Source organism: Gossypium arboreum, chromosome 3 (assembly GCF_025698485.1).
Source record: "Gossypium arboreum isolate Shixiya-1 chromosome 3, ASM2569848v2, whole genome shotgun sequence".
Classification (NCBI taxonomy): Eukaryota; Viridiplantae; Streptophyta; class Magnoliopsida; order Malvales; family Malvaceae; genus Gossypium; species Gossypium arboreum.
The window spans coordinates 123078887-123098837 of NC_069072.1; the positions used below are offsets into that span (position 1 = coordinate 123078887).

Genomic DNA, 19951 nt, shown 5'->3' on the forward strand with positions numbered 1-19951 from the left:
TAAAATAAATATTTCTCAACAAATTAAAAATAAATTTATATGTATACTTAAATAAAACTAAGATATGTGTAATTTAACAAGCAAATGACTCTAAAATAGTAACAAAATAACAATACAATAAGAGTTATACAATATCTAAACAATAATAACAAAATAGTGCTAACATATTACTGAAATGATAGTAAAATAGTGAAAAATAATAAGAAAATAGCAAAAAAAAAAAAGTAAAAAAAAGCAAGGAAAAGCAATAGTATTTTTTTTGGCATATTTAGGCCGGGCCAAACTAGATCTAGACAAAAAATCTTACTCGAGACTCGGCCCATTTTCTAAACGAGTATTATTATTTTGCCTAAACCCAATTTTCAAACTTATATTAGTCTACTTGGGACTAATGTATTTATAAAAAGAAAGATAATTAAAATTGTACATGTAATCTTTTAGAAGATTTGTTAGAAGAATGGATCCCTTTTTTAACTCTGAAATTTTATAAAAATACGTTTACATATTTCTGATTGCAATAATAATAATTGTCATAAATAAATACTTTAACAATCTTCTCTCAATATTAAAGGCCCCCAACTTCACCTATAACTTAGAAATGACCTGTTATTTGTAATCACTAGTCATTGCCACCCAATTTAAGGTGTTTGAAGTGAGAGGAAGATGGCAAGTTCATCTTCATTTTTTAGGCAGCTAAGTGGCAAACAAGGTTGGAAATCTAAATCCTTGCGTTGGGGAGTGAACAACAAGAACAATATTTGTGGTGGATGTGATACAAGCTTAAAAGCTCATCAAATGGAAGGTCTTGACATGTACGGCAATGGTGTTGCTGGTAGTGGTGATGATGGGTTGGTTTTAAGGAAGAGAGTGATGGTTTTAGTGGACAAAAGCTCACATTCTAGGCATGCAATGATGTGGGCACTCACTCATGTAGCTAACAAGGGTGATTTGCTTACTTTGCTTCATGTTATCCCTCCAACCCCCAACTGTTCACACTCCCCTTCTTCTTTTACTTATCTTGCTAACTCTCTTGGCTCACTCTGCAAAGCTTGTAAACCCGAGGTACCTCAAACTATTCTCACTTCTTGGGTTGTTTTGCTTCATTTCTTTTCTTTTTAGAAAAGGGGGTGCATCCCTCTTCTCTTCTCTTCTCGTTAAGGGAGACAATAGGGTCGCAATGAAATGAAGCAAGTGGATATTACTAAATTTACCATTTTCCCACAGTGAAAATACTTTGTATCGCCATACTTTGCTCAACCATAGGTATATCCATCCTTAAAAATCACTATCAACAACGCATCCATCTTTATTTCGCTCCACTCCACTCCAATTTGATTTTTCTTTTTTTAATAATTAGACTACACATTTATTTATTTATAATTCTTGTTTTTAATTAATAACTTTTTGGATAAAATAATAAATATAGAATTATATGAAGAAAATGTACTGTTTCATTATATTAAATATATTTTATTCTTTAAAAACATTAACGATATATATTTTTATATACCAGCCTTGAGAAAAACAACCCCCCTCCCCCGTCTCCATTGTTCAAAAATGACCAGCTTTATTTGGAGTAGAGCAAGTCTAAAATTTATTTATTTTTATAGTATTCGGTGAAGATTGATTGGATTTTCCATGGGAAACCAATACGAATGAAAAACAGGTAGAAGTAGAAGTATTGACAATCCAAGGGCCGAAGCTGTGGACAGTGAAGAGCCAAGTGAAAAAGCTAGGGGTTTCAGTGTTGGTAGTGGGTCAGAGAAGGCAATCTCCATTGTTAACCTTGTGGTGGGTCTTTATAAACCCCTGTTTTGAAAATTACACATTTCTCCATCTCACTCTCATCTTTCATGGTTGGGTTTGCAGTCTAGGTGGGAGCAGGCAGAATGATGAGTTTGTTGAGCAATGTATCAAAACTATAGATCGACATTGCCTTACCATTGGGGTTAGGAGGCAGAGGAATGGCCTCGGTGGCTACCTTATCACCACCAGGTGGCTCAACAACTTTTGGCTTTTGGCTTAGTTTCACACAACGTTTGCTCAATAAAATATGATTTGTTGCTTATGTTCATGATTTATAATTGGTTGATTTCTTATTTATTGTAATGAATTTTATGCTATTTGTGACATGAAATATATAATATCACATTTCTAATTGAAATGGTCAAATGTGATAAAATTTTGAGTGATTCTGTTTGGAAGATACATTAAAAAATCAATTTAATGAAATAATTTTTAATTATTAAATAGTAATTTAGATTCAGTCATATTTTCATATAAATTTGTTAGTCTTGTGTTTGATTTTGAAATGATGCTTTTCAATTGTTTTATTCAATATTATTTAAAAGTATGTGAAGATAAAAATACTATAATAACAATATTAATTACCTTTTAAAATAAATAGTATTTTAATAATTTTACAATTGAATTGATATCAAGTCGACTCATGACACTAACTCAAATGAACCATTTTATATATAATATAGATATATACCAAATATTAAACTAATTACTCACGTTAATACACTAACTTTTCCTCCTATGGTATAATATATATTAGAATGATTTAAGTTTTAAATGTTTTCACGCTATAAAAATTAATAATTTACATTCACTAATAATTAAAATTAAGTTAACTATATATAAAAATAGAATTTCACACATAATATTTATATTTTAAAAATCAAAATATTGTTTATTTTTTCGTTCACAATTATTTAAATTCATTCTAATATTAATTATTATATTTTTAAATTTAAAGTTTTAATTTAGTAACTATATCGTTAATGAAATATTACAAATTTTATTAAAATTTTAAAAATAATTAAATGTAATTTAATTAATACATACAAGTGAGACTCAACCTTACTTAAAACTCAATTAAGTTTTGAGTTTGATTAAAATACAAATTAAACTGAACAAGTTGATTTGATTAAGCTTATTTATTACAAAAATTAATTTAATTCGCGTACTTGATTATTTTTGTTTAGTTTGAAATTATTTTTAAATAATAATTAAAATAAAATTTAACAAAATAATAAATTTCAATTAAACTCGAAAACCTTTCGAAGTCAAGTATTAAAATCAACCTAGAACTCAACGTTAACAGTAATATAAATATATATATATATATATATATTGAGTAAAATCCAAAAAACTTGCAAGGAATCAAATAAAGAGATGTATGAAACTTTATGATTTTCAGTTCATTGAGATGAAAACTACGTTAAAAATTTTCCAACTATATGAGAAATCAGAATCTAATGTAAATCCTCACATGGTGACTCAGAGCATCCTCTGCAAACTATGCCATATTTCTTTTATCCCTTTCTCCAAAACCCAACAACCCCAGGTAATAACATACATAATCAAACCTTATCATCTAACTTTTCATTATTTACAAGGGGAAGTAGTTCCATCTTCTTCCTAGGTGTCCGAGGTGTCCGGGGTGTTCCTGGAGTCTGTTGAGAGAGCATATGCCGCACGTATCCGTAAAATGTACATCCCAACAGTGTGATACCACAGCCAACAGCATTAAGACCCGAGATTGGGTTCCGGAATATCAGCCATGAAATCAACACGGCAACTGCTACCTGTATATGAAAAACATAAGAATGTTGAATGCTGAATTCGAAATGATAAACCGGAAATCTTTGAGGTGCCAGAGGTCTGCAACTATATAATACAAAACAAGATTTTCCAGATACTAAATGATATATGCAACAATTAGACAATGAATTTTGCATAAAGTTCGGTATAGGACAACCACAAATGGGCTCGAAAGATAGAGTGAGAGTAATGAGTAATATAACAGAACCAGAACGCAAGATGGATCTATTTTCACTCTACAAATCTCACCTTGAGGTTTCCGGCGACGTTAAACGTGACAGCAGTAGTTGAGTGAATCACATAAAAAATGGAGAAGTTAAGACAGAAAGCCAGCACTCCTGAGCTGAAAATAATGATGAGGGCTGCCCACGGGGCAGGGTGAGCATGAAACCAATCCATTACCCCATTTCCTTCGAGTAACAGTGCTGGTACTGCCAAGATCATGGTTGCAAAAGGTGCCATGTAGTAAACCGTGTTTATGCTACAAGAGTGAACAAAAAACCAAGGCCAGAAAACATGAGTTAATATATTCGACCGAAACCTTCTCCAGCAGTAAATAAGACAAGAGTAGCTATGATTCTTAAAGATACAAAGGGTTTATACTGCAATCAAGGGAGACAAAGGGTTGTGTCATCCATAAGTGAAAATCCGGGCTATCAGATGTTATGACGGCCAAAGTAATGCCAGTCATTCTATTAGTTAGCCAAAATAGCATAACAAAATGAGAAAATAGGCATGGTTGTGTGAAATGCAAACAGTGGACCAAAGGATGACCGAGAAGTATCATAAAATTATATTGAAACAACACTCAGTTAAATGCAGAATTATCTAAATTTATGTGTTAACATTATAAGAATTTCCAAGCCTCTATACATTGAATCTGTCCTTAACTTCAACCTAGTTTTTCTTAATATAACCTTTTTGAAACTATCAAAGATGATCAAAAGGACAAAAAACAATCACGAGAATAACATAATTACCTGTCGAACTTGTATCCGTGCAGTAGAGATTCAGCAAGGATAGTCTTTGTAGAAGTAGCTAAACATCCAAATAAGGCAGCACAAAACCCAAACATGTTAAAACTAAGTTCTGTAACAGATGTTAGCAGAATTCCTCCGACAATAGGAACCAAAGAGGCCCAAATTCGCCTGTCAAAGTACTTTCTCCAAACTAGCCACTGCAGAAAAACTGGTAAAATGTACAAAGATCAGATATGGTGATGATATGCAGTCAGTTGTAACAAGGTAAGGTGCCCAAAAGTGTATAATCTATAAATCTCACCGGTGGTTGCTGGAGTGAATGATTTGATAGTCTGCATGAAAGAAACCGGGATATAGCGTAAGCTAACATTTCCCAACACTATGTTGATACAGAACACGAAAGACATAGGAAATATCCGTTTCCAGCGATCTTCAGGATCAACCGCTATTAGAGGTTTGAGCTTTAGCACTTTGATTACCAGATATGCTCCGATCGACGAGCATATGAAGTGAACGCATGATACTGAAAGGGGAAACTTGAAATCCAATTTCTGTGAAAGAGGGGAAAAAAAAAAGCCATGTCCTCAGACCTTCGACTAAAGTACAAAAAATAATCAACCAACTCAATCAAAATGTAATTGTCAAGACACAAATTGAAGGTTAATGTTCAATCCACACTACATAAACGAAATAAACATTATAATACCAATATATGAGGAACCATACATATATATGTATGTATGTTTGTATTCCTAGATCTGCTATAATGCACCTAGACAGAACTCAAAACTGAATCCAAATTCCTCTAACATGAACAAACTGGTAGACTAGTCATGACTCATGAATCTTTCTTCTAAGATGCATCATCTAAGTTCATAAATAATTGAAAGAAATGATAGAGATGGATTGTTGATATTATTTAATTCACAAATTAAATTATAACATTTAACCCTGGAAGCCTGTTCAAATTTTAAAACTTTTATAAAACGTATTATTAGCAAATTATTGAGCTTAGCAACACAACTAAACAGAAATCTGTACTAATGAAATAATTAGATTAAAGAATAAGAGAATTCAGCTAAAACCCAATGTCAAAATCAATAAATGAAGTTAGAAACAAACCTGAAAGATCCATTTGTTCATGATTATAACAGTAACATTGAAACCCCACCATTGGAGAATCGCTAGAAGAGATCTGAAAACACCCCACTGGAGGAATCTCCCTTCTTCCATCACTCTCCCCCACCCCTCTCTCTCTCCCCCTCTGTCTCTCTCTCTCTCTGTCTCTAGCACAGAAAGAACAAAAGCCCAGATCACCAAATTCGAAACCCAGCACAGAAATTTTGCTCTTAGATTATTGAAAGGTTTATATAAATAGAGGGAGTTTAAAAAAGAAAGCTAAAGAAACTGAGAGAGAGGTTGTAACGGTGGAGAAAGGCCTTCTTCCATGTGATTCTCTCTCTCTCTCTTTGCCTGGATTGAAGTTTAAACGTTATATATTGCCATGGAAATTTCGTTTATGATTTTGAAATGAGGGTACTAGTCTTCATAAGAAAATGGGATAAGAGCAGCCATTCGATGAATATACTTTTATTTTGACTTGTGACGTTGACTAGAGTTTCTTACATCCATATATTGTCTAATCATACAACTGGTCTCACTTTGATCAAACCTCGTATCAAAAACCATTTGTCAATTAAATTTATTATTACCATAAACATCACAAATGAACTCTTTTGCACGTAATTTTACTTAAATAAATTAAAAATGAAATTAGGTGTGAAGTAAGTAAAGATGTATCTCCTTTAATGCAAATTAAGTTTATAGATATAACAGTCCTCCCCTTAAAACTATTAATGAATATCCTTTTACTTTTCATTTTATTTTCTAAAGGAGAAGTAAACAAATATGAAACTCTATATTTTATTTTTAAATGAGAATAAAATTAAATTACTCCCTTTTTTTAGACAAAATATTCCTTCGAATAACCCAATTAATTTAATTTAATTTATTTTGAATAATATCCGAAAAACTTACCTACACATGTCTCTTTTATACCATAATCTGAAAAATTATGACTTTTTATGCTCTATTCGTATCTCTTATAGGTATTTATTTATTCCTTTTCTATTATTTGTTTCATATTTCCTTTTAAATATCAATCCAAAAAAGAAATTTCCCATTTTAGAGATAATTCAAATAACAATCCATCAAAAGGAATTTTCCATTGAGATAATTCATTGGAAATTTAAAAGATAATTACTATTTTTTTAAACGAGAATTTGTTATATATATATATTTTTAAAGTATTTGTTATTCATTGAAATATAGGTTTAAATTGCAAAGTGGTATTTAAATTATATTTTTTCTAATTTTTTTGTCTCAAATAGTATCTAAATTGTATTCCATTATTTAAAGTGATATCTAAATTATACTCTATTACTCAAATTAATCCAACTGTTAAAAATTTCTTAACTAATCATTTCATGACATGTGATACTTTTATATTAAAATTAATTTAATAAAACTTAATTAAATTAAAACTTTTCTATGTTTTTTATCCTCTTTCCCTCCTCACGATTCTTTATTATCTTTTAATGCATTTTTTTTAACTGTTAGATAACGGTTTTTGCAATTCTCTTGCTCTTTTGTCTTTTTCCTACTTAACTTGTCCAGGTATTTGGATTTCATGTTTTATCAAGTTTTTTCTTTTTTTAATAATAGAGGATCACTCAAAATTAAGATGCAAACTATATAGAAAAGAACGAAGAAAGTTATTTTTAAGAAAAAAATGCGTAGGTTTTGAATTTGGGTGAGAAAAGTATTGAAATCAAGATTTAAAAAAGAAAAATAAGCTTGTTGAAAGTAGGGTTTGGATGAGTTTTTTAACAAGTTCTTGAATTTTCCGTCATCGGAGTTCTTAGATGAAGAATAAAAGAGATGAATCTGTTTATAATTTTTAAAAAAATTTAGAAAATAATATTTAATGTTTTTGAGTTTTTTAAGTTAAAAATTGTTTCGTGTCACAAAATGATTGATTAATTTAGGTAACGAAGTATAATTTATGTATCACTTTGAATAACAAAATATAATTTAGGTGTCACTTTTGACCAAATAAAAGTTCAGATTCCAACTTGGGAAAAAGTGAATAATTTAGGCACGACTCTGAGTAACGAAGTCTAATTTAGGTACTACTTTGATAAAAAAAAAATTAGATATCAATTTGAGAAAAAAAGGTATCGATCAAATACAATTTTGTGATTTAAGTGTAAAATATATAGATGGTAGATTAAATACACGTTTTGTGATCAAGTACATGCAAAGAGTGTTCTCTCTAGCCACTTCAACCTCCCATCCAACTCTATTGTTTTTGCCTCTAAGCCCTTGCAACTCAGGATTCTTGGGAAAAAACAAATTCTTTTTTATCCTCCCCATCTTTTATATTAATACATGTTCCCATCCTGTAACACCCAAATCCACCCTAGAAGTTGAGATCGAATCTGGAGGTGTTACACCAACACATTGAAAAATTGCTTTCAGTAAGTATTCAAAAAACCTTCAAAAGATTACTTGATTAGTAGGGAAAACCTTTTCAGAGTTTTAATTTTGAAAACTAAAATCCATTTTTTCAACTTGAGGAATTTTGCAGTTTCACGGTTGAGAATATCCGTTACCAATGAATTAATAACAACCTAAAAACGAGTTCAGAAACAGATTACAAATCTAAAGTTCAAACTAAAATAATTACGAAAATGATCGCATTTTCATACTTGCGAAAACAATCTAAGCTCCCACATGCCATCCGTTCCTAGTCAAAGGGTTACCTAAACAACCAAGAACAAACAAAAGAGTGATCTATGATGCTCAGTGAATAACCCAAATCAAATGAAGACCAAACAAAACACAACATACAAATCAGAATGATGCAATGAATTCAAAATGATCATATAACCAGAGCGAAACAAAATAGAAGATCACAGAGATTTCCATAACAGTTTTATAACTGAATAGAAGATGTATGAGTATGCCAATCCAGTATTCTTCATAAAAACATAATGCAAATTTTTCAGAAAATATCCTACCCAACTCCGCTACACACCAAAGTAGAGTTTCCCTTGAACTCATCCAACCAAAACACACTAAATAGGTTAACCCGAGTTGTCTGGCAATGATGACCCGCTACCCCAGGTTGCCCAAAAATGATGACGCATCACATTGCAGTTAAACTGTCATATTAGATACAAACGTGGTCAAGCCATTATGTTATAGCCTAGTTGCCAGAATAGATATTATGGATAACCTACCAAATAGTGCAAATCATTAAGCTGCTAGAGCTATCTCCTTTCACATTATCCCAAACCCCATGAAACGTGTCATGGCATACAAATACAGAATCAGAGTGATAAGTATATAGGTCATACTATCATACAATAACATAAACTGAAGGCATTGGAGTCCATGCTTTGTACTATAGATTTATCAAACCTCAACAGACCATATTAAATTTGCCATGAAGTCAAATGCATGGTTATAAATAAGAATCAGTACCAAACAATTGAACATATTCAGATATCACATACTCTTAAACAACAGAGTAATGCATAGGTATACCATCAAACTTAACATAATACGAATCATACTTGGATAATTCAAATACCTTAAGCAAGAACACATTACGCACTAATGGATCATACTTACTTGGGTTAAAACATATCAGACATACGTACTATTAACAGGTTATTCATTACCAGTTCATCATATATCAAGTTATATGGCCTAATTTAGATAATACGGACCCTATGGTAGGCTTACGTTCGATTCAAACAACGAATAAGACTCTAGGGAAAATTTTTAATTTTTGGCCCACACGCTTGTGTGGATTCACACGACTTGGGTGTTTGGCCTGTGTGGTTCACACTGCCTAACACACGCCCGTATGGCCTTCTTAACATCTTACACGGCCTAGCACATGCCCGTGTAACCCAAAACCTAAAATATCTCTCACACCGCCTGAACACACACCTGTGTCTCTAGCCCATATGACCCTATTTCTAAAAGAGTGAGTTACATGACTTGGACACACACTTGTGTCCCTGGCTCGTGTGTCTTTAATTGTAAAACAATAAGTTACATGGTATACGACATGGCCTACTAGACGGCTTTGTGGCATTGACAACCATGTTTTTCGATGTTCAAAAATCATAGAAAATTAGCTGGTATGGTTTCAATGCAGAAGCAACACAGACGATTCTGAAACCGACAAAAAAATTAAACTTAGAAGGAGAAGTCAGACCCCGTACAGAACCAATTTAACATAAGATAGCAAACAAAAAGACAATTTAAAGAGAAAAAATCAAAACGAAAAGAAAGAAAACAAAGGAACAAAAATAATAAAAATAAATAAATAAAAAAAGTCAAGAACCCCAAAAGTTTTTTGAAGAAGTTTAGGTAACTTAAAAAGAAATAAAACTACCTCTCAATGCAGATAAAAAGAAAAGAAACTTTCACAAGGATTCAAACACAAGACCAAAGGGTATACAAAAGTTTAACCATTGAACCAGCAGGCTCATTCTTTTCATTAATTGATCGAAAATAACTTATAACCTAAATGTCCCAAGATAGGGGTTTAATCAAATAGCAAAAATTCAAGAGGCATGATTTGAACCCAGAACCTCACACCTATAAACACAACACTTAAGCACTGAATCAAAACAAATTGCTTGCAAACTTTTCAAAATCGAGAGACGGCACTCTTGGTTTCATTAACTCAATTTCTTCTAACCCGATTTTTGGGATGTTACACATCCCCTAATTTAACATCCTAATTTTTTTTTCTTTTTTCTTGTGTGTTGAAATTTTCAAGTTTAAAGATTTATTTCTCTCTCGCTTTGAGGGAGGCATAGTCATAGTTTTAAGTTGTGTTTGGGTTCATGGTGATATCATGGAGCTTGGTAACTTATAAAATTCACTTGTTGTATGAGTATGGCGTCATCACTCAAGAAATTAGGATCTCTTTGTAACTTGAGATCCAAGTTGGAGATGATTATATCGTCTATGGTTGAAGTGTAATTAGGGCTTCAAGGTTACAAAGCTTATGTAGTCAAAGGATGGAGCACAAAAAGGTATTAGTTTACGGTGGTTATATGGGCACGATAACGAGTTTATCCTCGTTAGAGAAGCATGCTTTATAAAACCCACATGGAAGTGTGAGGAAGAAAAATACAGGGGCTTTCCAGTATAATCAAGTAATTCGTGTTGTCCATGTCCACCAAAGATAATGACCCTGTTAGTAAAACCTTTTACACCTCAATTATGTCACAAGTTATAATAATGTGGTCATCACCTTTGGTGGACATTGATAAAATGAAATACTTGATTATATTAAAATGCCAATCTGTTTTTCTTCCTCATACTTCTGTTTGGGTTTTATAAAGCATTCTTCTCTGATGAGGAAAAACACGTTGTCATGCCTATATAACCACTTCCAACTGGGCCCCCCTTTATGCTCTATTTTTTGATAGCATAACCTTTGTAAACTTGAAGCCCTAGTTACACTTCAACCCTAAGTCAAATAATCACTGTGAACTAGGACCTTGAGTTACAACGCGACTCGGCTTCTCGGGTGATTGTAACACCCCAAATCTGACCTAGACGTTATGGCTGAATCTGACGATGTCACATGGAATGGAATTTGAAATTGAATTTATCGAGTTAAAACTGTTTCTATTTATTAACTTCTTTCTATCTTTCATCAATCTCAAAACTATTTTCCCGTTAATTAGATTCGTTTAAGATCATATTCTGTAGCGGAAGCTTTTAAAACTGTGACATTTAAAGAAAATCATTTGCATTCAGGAAAAACTTTGTTTTGAATTAAACCAAGTTTTTATTGAGTTTGCAGTCTAAAAATCCATGAAAACAGTGAAAATCCAAAGTAAAAGCAACAGTTCAAAAGTTCAATTTACATCAAAAATTACCCCAGAACAAATAGGAATTAAAACTATAAATGAAACTAAACCGTTTAATAGACATGTGGTTACCGTTGAGTCCTCTATCGCACCGATCCGTCTAAGTCTGGTGATTACCTGTACAGATAAAACAGAAAGGGGTGAGTTTACGTAAACTTAGTACGTAATTCCCACAGAAGACATGCATACGGTCAAACAACAGTAATCCGTCAAATGCAGTTTGGGCCTAAGCCTCTTTACAGATTCAATTTCATATATAAATTAGGGCCTTAGCCCATCTCAGATATAGTATGCATATAGCAACAGAAATCAGAGTCTTACCCACCATCCTCTACATACTATTTTCGACTATCCTTACACACTATCTCCGAGTATCCCTACACACCATGTGGGGTTTAAAACACCCACCCAACCCTACATACCAAGTCATATCGAATACGGCACATATCACTAATATTGTAGTTGAGCTGCTAGATAATAGGCATGAAAGCCTTTCAGTACACTTCTTCCAATAATCAATCATCCCATCCTAATGCAGATGCAACTAAACATGCTCAATGCAAATATACAGAATATATGCCAACATGCTAAAATTCAGTCATCAGTCATACATACAGATCAGTAAACATGTCTAGATTTAACATGCTCAATACATAAATTATATATTCAGATCACACGACTTAGGGTCTAGATTTAATATGTCTAGATTATATATTTCAATCATACATATAGATCAGTAAACATGTCTAGATTTAACATGCTCAATGCATAAAATTCAGTAGGTTCACAGTCGACTTAGGTAACCCGTGCAACCTTAGGAAACATTTTAGCTAAATGGGCCCACATGCCCATGTGGCTTGCCTATTTGGGCTTACATGCCTGTGTGGCCAATACGCCTAGATTGGCCTTGGCCGTGTGGATCACACGGCCTGGCCCAAATTCCACACGCCTGTGTGGACTACCCGTGTGGGCTTATACGCCTAGATCAGTTTGCCTCGTGTGGCCCACACAACCGTACCCCAGCCATCACACGGTTGTGTCTTGCGCACGGCCTAGCCTTCATCGATCACATGGCCATGTTGTCACACACGACCTATCACACAGGTGACCACACGCTCGTTTGACGTCGACAGTAGCCTTTTTCGACTTTTGTCGAAAGCTTGATTTCTGCATTTCGGATACACACCTATTATCGTTTCGCTACGAAAACTATCCCGAGCCTTTCACAACCTAAAATTGAGAGGTCCAAATTTATCAATTTTAACAAAACTCAAGCGAAAATACTTTATGATTACAGCCTTACAATATCACTAAACGCACTTGAATACTTACCGCAATCGAGCCAAAGTCTCCAACCCTTCAATTGCTGTTGAATCCTCAGCCAAAACTTGTCATTTGCCTAAACCGAAAGCAACATAAACAAACCCCTCATCAAACACTTAACCAAAAACATCAAGATTAAACAGAATAGGACTTACCGAACGAAATGAGTAGGAAATTGCACCCAAAGGGAAACTAATTGAGACCGAAAAGGAAAAGGGGAAGAAAATCAAAAGAAAATGGATGAGGAAGATGGAAGCACAAGAAGGTAACAAAAAGAAAAGAGCTTTTGGGGAAAATAAAATAAAAATAAAAATAAACTTTGATAACCCTTAACTCCCACTACTCAGGTTTCTTAGAAAAATTGAAACACTATAAGCCAACGGAGCAAAATATTTACAATCCCGCTTGTTTCAAGATTCGAACACAAGGCCTCCAACAACCCACACCACCTAACCACTAGACTAGCAGGCCTATTCTAAAATTTTCCTACAAATAATTAAATATAAGCCCACACTTCAAACGCAAGGCTTAGAACAGAAAAACATCAAAATTTTCCAAATACTAGGCTTGAACTTGGGACCTCACACACACACACCTAGAACACTTAACCATTAGAGCAGATACACAGTTGTCACCATTTCACAAAAGCCGAAATAGAAATTTTGGGGTGTTACAGTGATAGTCATACTCACATGACAGATGAGATTTGTAAGCCACCTAGTTCTACGATACCACTGTAAATTCAAACATTCATTGGAACTATAACCATGTCTATCTCAAACAAGAATAAAAATAAATTTACAAACTTCTAATTTCCAATCGTAAGAAAAAAAAATAATTTTCACCTAAGTGAAAACGTGCCCTACAGATAGAGCAGTGAAAACGTACCCTGTAGTAGAGGTGTATAAAATTCGGGTAAAACCAAAAAATTTTGGTTAACCGACCGAATTCGGTTAATCGGTCAGTTAATCGAATTAACTCAGTCGAGGGTTGATTAATAATTTTTTAAGTTTTCAGTTAACGATTAATTCGGTTTGAAACCGGTCGATTAACCGAATTTTTTTGGTTTAACCAAAAAAATTAATAAATAAAATTATAATATATAAATAGCCCACTATTCATCCAAACCCAATCCAACATAAACCCAATTTAATATGTATAAACCCAAGTACCCAACCCAACCCAATTACCCAACCCAACCATAAAAATTACAAATAATTTAATAAATAAAAATAAAAATCTAAAACTAAAAGTAAAAGTCTAAAGTAACAGATGACAGAAATAAAAAAAATCCCTGAATAAGTCCCTAACCTTCAAAATCCCTAATTGAAATCTCCTAGAATCTTTCTATTGTCACTGCTAAGCCAACCACCTTCGTGAACCGTCTGGCGTCTACCAGGTCACTATCACCGGCGAGTTGAGGTAGGCTTTTACTCTTGAAAATTTGGGTACTATTTTACTACTTGCTTATTTTACATCTTGACCAAGTGTCTTGAATTCCTTCCATCGCATTTAATCTAGTTCACATCGCCGGATTTTCCCTATGTTACCAGTCATTTTTGGGAATGCCCTTATTTGTTTTTTGAGAAATGTCTCTTTTATCTAGGAGTGGCAAGTGTATATATAGTAGTAGTAGTCTAGTAGAGAATTCAGTTTTATGAAAATGCCCTTATTTGTTGCGATTGCGGTGCATTGGTGTCTGTAAAATGCTTGTTTACTCATGCATTCCTTGGAACCTTGGGTTTGAAGCATGCAGTTATAACTCCATTAATAATAGGAGTAAAGAAGAGTTATTAAGAAAATTTAAAGTATCCATTGTGATATATGTATGAAAGCCCATTTTTATCTCAGTTTCTTTGTAAGAAGCTCATGGTATAGAAAAAAAAAACCAGAAAAAGGCTTAAACCTAGTAAGACATTTGCTGAAATATTAGCACCATGAGAATAGATATGATAGCAGATAAAAGACAAAGAAAGCCAGATGTAAATGGCTGTTGTCAATTTCTAAGGTTTTTTTTTTTTTGGTTCAAACAATTCCTAAGCTTTTGTATGTTTTAAGTAAAATAAAAGGAAATATCTCAATCGCTTAAAATAAAGGTTTAGTTAATTTGGTTCGCCAGGTTAAAAATCTTGACTTGCAAAGTAAAGCACAGCCATTGAAACCAATTAAGTCTTTAATATTGTAAAGCAAAACATTAACACGGAAGCAAACTGACCAAGAAACTACAGTTATTAACATATTGGATATCTCTTAAGCTGATGAATACCAGAAGTAAACTATCTTTTTTATTTTATTTTATTTTTTCATGATTCCAATTTTGAAATGTTGTAATTTATTGTTTGGAATCATGGAATATCTTAAACTATAGATTGCCTATTAATCTCCTTCATACACATTTCTTGAACCTACAGTCTTGATATATTCAATGTCAACTATTTGGATAATCTATATTGTTCAAGTACAAGTTTGAAGTTGTAAGTTATATAGCTTCTTTCAACCCCTCTTATCCTATCCACCTCTTTAAAAATGAAGTAGTGAAGCTTTGCACAATAAAGATTGTCTATCATAATTTTTAAATGACTACAGTTCTTTGACTTAACTGCTTTGATGCTAACTAATCATCTGGTGTTATTACATGCTGGAAATTAGAGGAATTTGCATAAGATGTAGTTCCAAACTTAGAAATCTGAACTTAACAGAGAATGGATGTGATTCTTTATGATGCTATGAGAAATTTTCTTAGGCTGTTCCAAATTTATTTTGTCCATTTGCATGAAGTACGATTATAATGCATCTAATCTAATCATTCTCATAAACTCTCATTCACCTATGTAACAATCTGGATGAAGATTAAGAGGACCAAAAATATACATTAATTGAGTTCTCTATTGCATTCTTTTGGTCATTTTATTTTATTATATAAACAAAATAGATAAAAAATGATGACCAAATTGCTATTGGTGTGAACTGTTTTGGCTCAGTAGTATGTTAGTGCATGATAGTAATGCTTGTGACTTTGTTAGCTAAATTTTAATACATTCAGATGGAATTTAAACACTGTTTCTTCATCATATTCAAATAGGGAGGCTTTGAAACACTACTTATGTTGGATAAAAGCAAAATTTATTTCTCTAAAAGTCAATATCAAAATATGTTTAATATTATAAATGTATTTTAATTTATTATATAATTTTTTCTGGCAGAATGTCCACCGAACCAACATTTATTGAGGGTAGTGTTACACCTCCTACTTCGATAGATTCTGAAAATTCGAGAGTTGGAGTTTCAAGCCAGACAAATGGGGCTACTGGGAAAAGAAAATCCACTATTCAAAGGTCAGAAGTTTGGTCTCACTTCACTAAGATTATTAATAGTGAGGGTGCAAGTAAGGTTAAATATAATTATTATCAAAAGAAATTTTGTTTTGATATGAAAAAAAATGGTATAGGGTCATTGAAATATCATATTGGTTCATGTAAGAAAAATCCTAGTAATGTTGTTGACACTAGTCAAGGACAACTAGTTTTACCTAAAACGGGAGTAAAAGGGGGGAGGACATCTTTCAACTTGGAGATTTGATCAAGAAGCACGTAGGAAAGGATTAGCACAAATGGTTGTGATTGATGAATTACCTTTCAAGTTTGTTGAAAGTGAAGGCTTTAAGAAATTTATGTTTGTGGCATGTCCTAGGTTTCATATTGTAGCACCCCAAACCCGGCTCAGAAGTTATGGCCGGATCCGGCATGCCACATCAAAAACGTTAAAAAAATTTTCCATTCTAAGTCCAGAAAATCGTACTTGATGTTCAAAAGATTAATTCCATGCCACATCGAAGCGTTCAAAACATTTTATATTGTTGATCCAAAAAAAAAACTTACTTAGTGTTTTAAAAGATAATTTCATTATAGGTTAAAGTGAATGGAAGCTGTGCACCAGGTAGGAAACCGGAAAAGAGGTGGTGAGTCCATCGGACTACTTAAGTACCAAGCTCCCTTCGGATCCAATCCTAGACATGCATACCGCCATTGCCACACCTTAACGTCATGGATATTTCTAGGAAACTGATTTTGATTAAGTCATTTTTAGGAAAAGTGATTAATTTTGGAAAATACTTTCATTGCGGAAGCTTTGCTTGTTGTCGTATTATTTTGAAATCAATTGTTGTTTTTGAAAACGCCCCCTAAAGCTATCCAATTTCAACAGTTAAAATAAGTAATACCTATCTTAGTAACACATATTAAAACCATCAAAAATAATTAAGCGGCCTTATTACATTTAAAAAAACCCAAAACTTCAAACGTAAATAAAAGGATGTCCAGTTCACGAAGAAAACCAAACTTTCGAGCGGGTGGCCACTCAAATTCCCTCACGACTCCAAGCCCACTATGGTTGGGGATTTCTGCGTGGATGAAAATAAAAGGGGTGAGTTTGGGGAAACTCGATGTGTAAGGAAAACCCATTCAAAGCCCAAGTCAGCTCAAGCCTATTGGGCCTAAGCCCATTCAGTAATGCTGGATCTTGGGCGAGCCCTTTTCAGATTACAATAAAGCGGGCCTTAGCCCTTATTCAGATAATAAGATCGCCCATAGGCCCATTTGGAAATACATGCAACATCAATAAACATATGCAAGCCCATTTGGGAGACTACTCAACCCACCAACCACTACACTCCACCGTACTAGCCATACACTCCATGTGGGGAATAGCTCAACCCACCTAGCCCAACACTCCACGATTCTTGCCTTTGTCACGCTCGATTAACGATAAATTGAGGCAAAGCCTCCAAGATCGTGGACAAGCCACTTTCAGTACTTCCTCCGTCAATATCCCAATCCCATGCATCGAGATAATAACAACATGGCATGCGATAAATAACAACAATCAAACATGCATTTAGGTCAATTTAACCTAGGGGTATTTCAAGAATTTATCTACTAGGGTAAAGCGTAAATTTTCACTTTTAAAGGTATTTCAGTAATTTATCTATTTTAGGATTTTTCATGCATATTCCTACTTTTCACGTACTAACGTAATCACGTCGAGGGTTCTTACGAATTGGGCCGATTGGCCCATCATTCCAATTTTGGCCCATTAAGCCCAAAAATATCGAGGGTATGCAAATCATGCACTTTGCAGTCCAAATTTTGCAGCTTACCAAAAACATTAATCGATTTACCTCACGAGCATTCGCACACTCGCAAATCTATAAAATACAAGTTTTCAGCATTTCGGCTTTTTGGCTTTTGCCGATCTAGACTAAGAAAGAGGATGTTAGTTACACACCTGTTTGCAACGATATGCTGACGAGATCCACACACGAACCGCCTACAATTGGATTACTAACACGTTAATCTAACTATTCAAATACAAACTACGTATTAATCCCTTACAATATTCGGCCAACCACACCTATAGATCATAGTAAGCTTATAAGAAATCAATAAGCAACTCATTAACAAATTTTTGTCAATGTTTACCACATAATCATAATCTCACTGCAAGCTGTCTTCCTGAACAATAGTCACTAAATCATTTATAACTGGAGCTACGAAACTCCAAATCAAGTGCCGTTAATTTTCCCTGAAAATAGACTCATATATCTTCTATCCATAAAATTTTAAGAATTTTTGGTTTGGCCAATCAATACCAGATTTTTCTTAAAGTTTCGCATGTTTCACTATTTGACTAATCTGACCACTCTTCATTACGAATCAAATTTCTCATTGTACAGAATTCAAAATATGTTCTCGTTTATTCCATTTGAAACTAGACTCATTAAGCTTTAATTACATAATTTATGCAGCTTCTAACTCATCTTCCAAAATTTATGGTGATTTTCCAAAGTCACGTTACTGCTGCTGTCCCAAGCAGATTTATTACCAAATCACTCTTTCACACATAACTTGCATGCATGTTTTTTTTTAAACATGTATATCACCAATCAATCATCACATATCTATGATTTTACTTAAGTATAATCTCCATTTCATCATTTTAAAGCACAACATATTAGCCGATTTTTCCCCTTAGCATCTAAGCACATGCATGCTCATTTGTTTGGCTCAACTTCACATATCTTCCATTTTTCTTCAAAAGAACATGAAACAACAACCATTTCCTTCATTTTAATTCATGACCAAATGCTCACAACACAACCAAAAACCAAAATATGCTTCAAGAGTTAAGGTAGAATCAAGAAGAACTCATGAACATCAAGATAGAAGCAAACTACCATGAACTTACCTTCAATTTTCTTCCCCAAGTGACCGAACATTCAAGAGCTTTCTCCTCTCCTTTCTCTTCTCTAACTTTAGGCTATGATGAACAAAGATGGACAAAATTTTGTTCTTTTCACCCCTTTTTCTTTTAATAAAATTTCATATTTCATCCATTTAATTCTTTAATACAAAAGACATGAAATTCCCATCATGGAACATTTACCTAAACCATTATCATGGAACATTTACCTAACCCATTATCATGGAATATTTACCTAATCCATTATCATAGAACATTTACCTAACCCATTATCAATTTGTATCAATTTGTTCCATAAATTATGGATATCAAGTGCTCATATTGTCTACAACAACATGATGGCTGGCCACTTCATGTAAAATGGGAGGTTTGTCATGCAAATCCTCCTATTTTGCACTCCTATTTATTTGGTCACTTCAATTTAGCCTATAGCATTTTCAAACATTTTCACATAGGTTCTATTTCATAATTTCACCCCCTTTTTCTTATGGAACAAAAATTAACTAAAATTGTCGGGTTCTATCTTAAGCTTGGCTTTCTAGAGGCCCACTAACATAATTAAACTTATGCCAACATTCACAGAATTTCCGAAAATTGGGGCATTACACATATTCCTTCATGAACTACTATGACTAGGGATGTTTATCAATTGTATTTATATGAAAGGGTCAAGATAAAACAACTTTTGAGAAGTTCTTGTTCTAGAGTTTACTTAACTGCTGACACATGGACTTCTTTGTAAATAGTTAATATTTGTGTACCACTGCTCACTTTATTGATAACGATTGGAAATTGAATAAAAAATTTTAA

At 33.3% G+C, this 19951-nt stretch overlaps 2 protein-coding genes and 1 long non-coding RNA gene across 3 annotated transcripts; 1 reads left to right on the plus strand and 2 right to left on the minus strand.

Annotated features, from left to right (window-relative positions):
* Positions 1-600: 600 nt before the first annotated feature.
* LOC108475734 (uncharacterized) lies at positions 601-2182 on the plus strand. Its single transcript, XM_017777723.2, has 3 exons — positions 601-1062; positions 1667-1791; positions 1870-2182. Exons 1-3 carry the CDS (start codon positions 664-666, stop codon positions 2024-2026), a joined length of 681 nt encoding a protein of 226 aa, XP_017633212.1. The 5' UTR covers positions 601-663; the 3' UTR covers positions 2027-2182.
* Positions 2183-3186: 1004 nt separating this feature from the next.
* On the minus strand, positions 3187-6260 carry LOC108474617 (UDP-galactose transporter 1). The gene is made up of 5 exons (XM_017776599.2): positions 5715-6260; positions 4894-5143; positions 4593-4800; positions 3862-4093; positions 3187-3596 (listed from the first exon to the last, which is right to left on the minus strand). Exons 1-5 carry the CDS (start codon positions 5823-5825, stop codon positions 3372-3374), a joined length of 1026 nt encoding a protein of 341 aa, XP_017632088.1. The 5' UTR covers positions 5826-6260; the 3' UTR covers positions 3187-3371.
* Positions 6261-17978: 11718 nt separating this feature from the next.
* LOC128290092 (uncharacterized) lies at positions 17979-19254 on the minus strand. The gene is made up of 3 exons (XR_008279734.1): positions 19127-19254; positions 18167-18208; positions 17979-18086 (listed from the first exon to the last, which is right to left on the minus strand). It is a non-coding gene; the product is annotated as an uncharacterized LOC128290092 (long non-coding RNA).
* Positions 19255-19951: the final 697 nt, after the last annotated feature.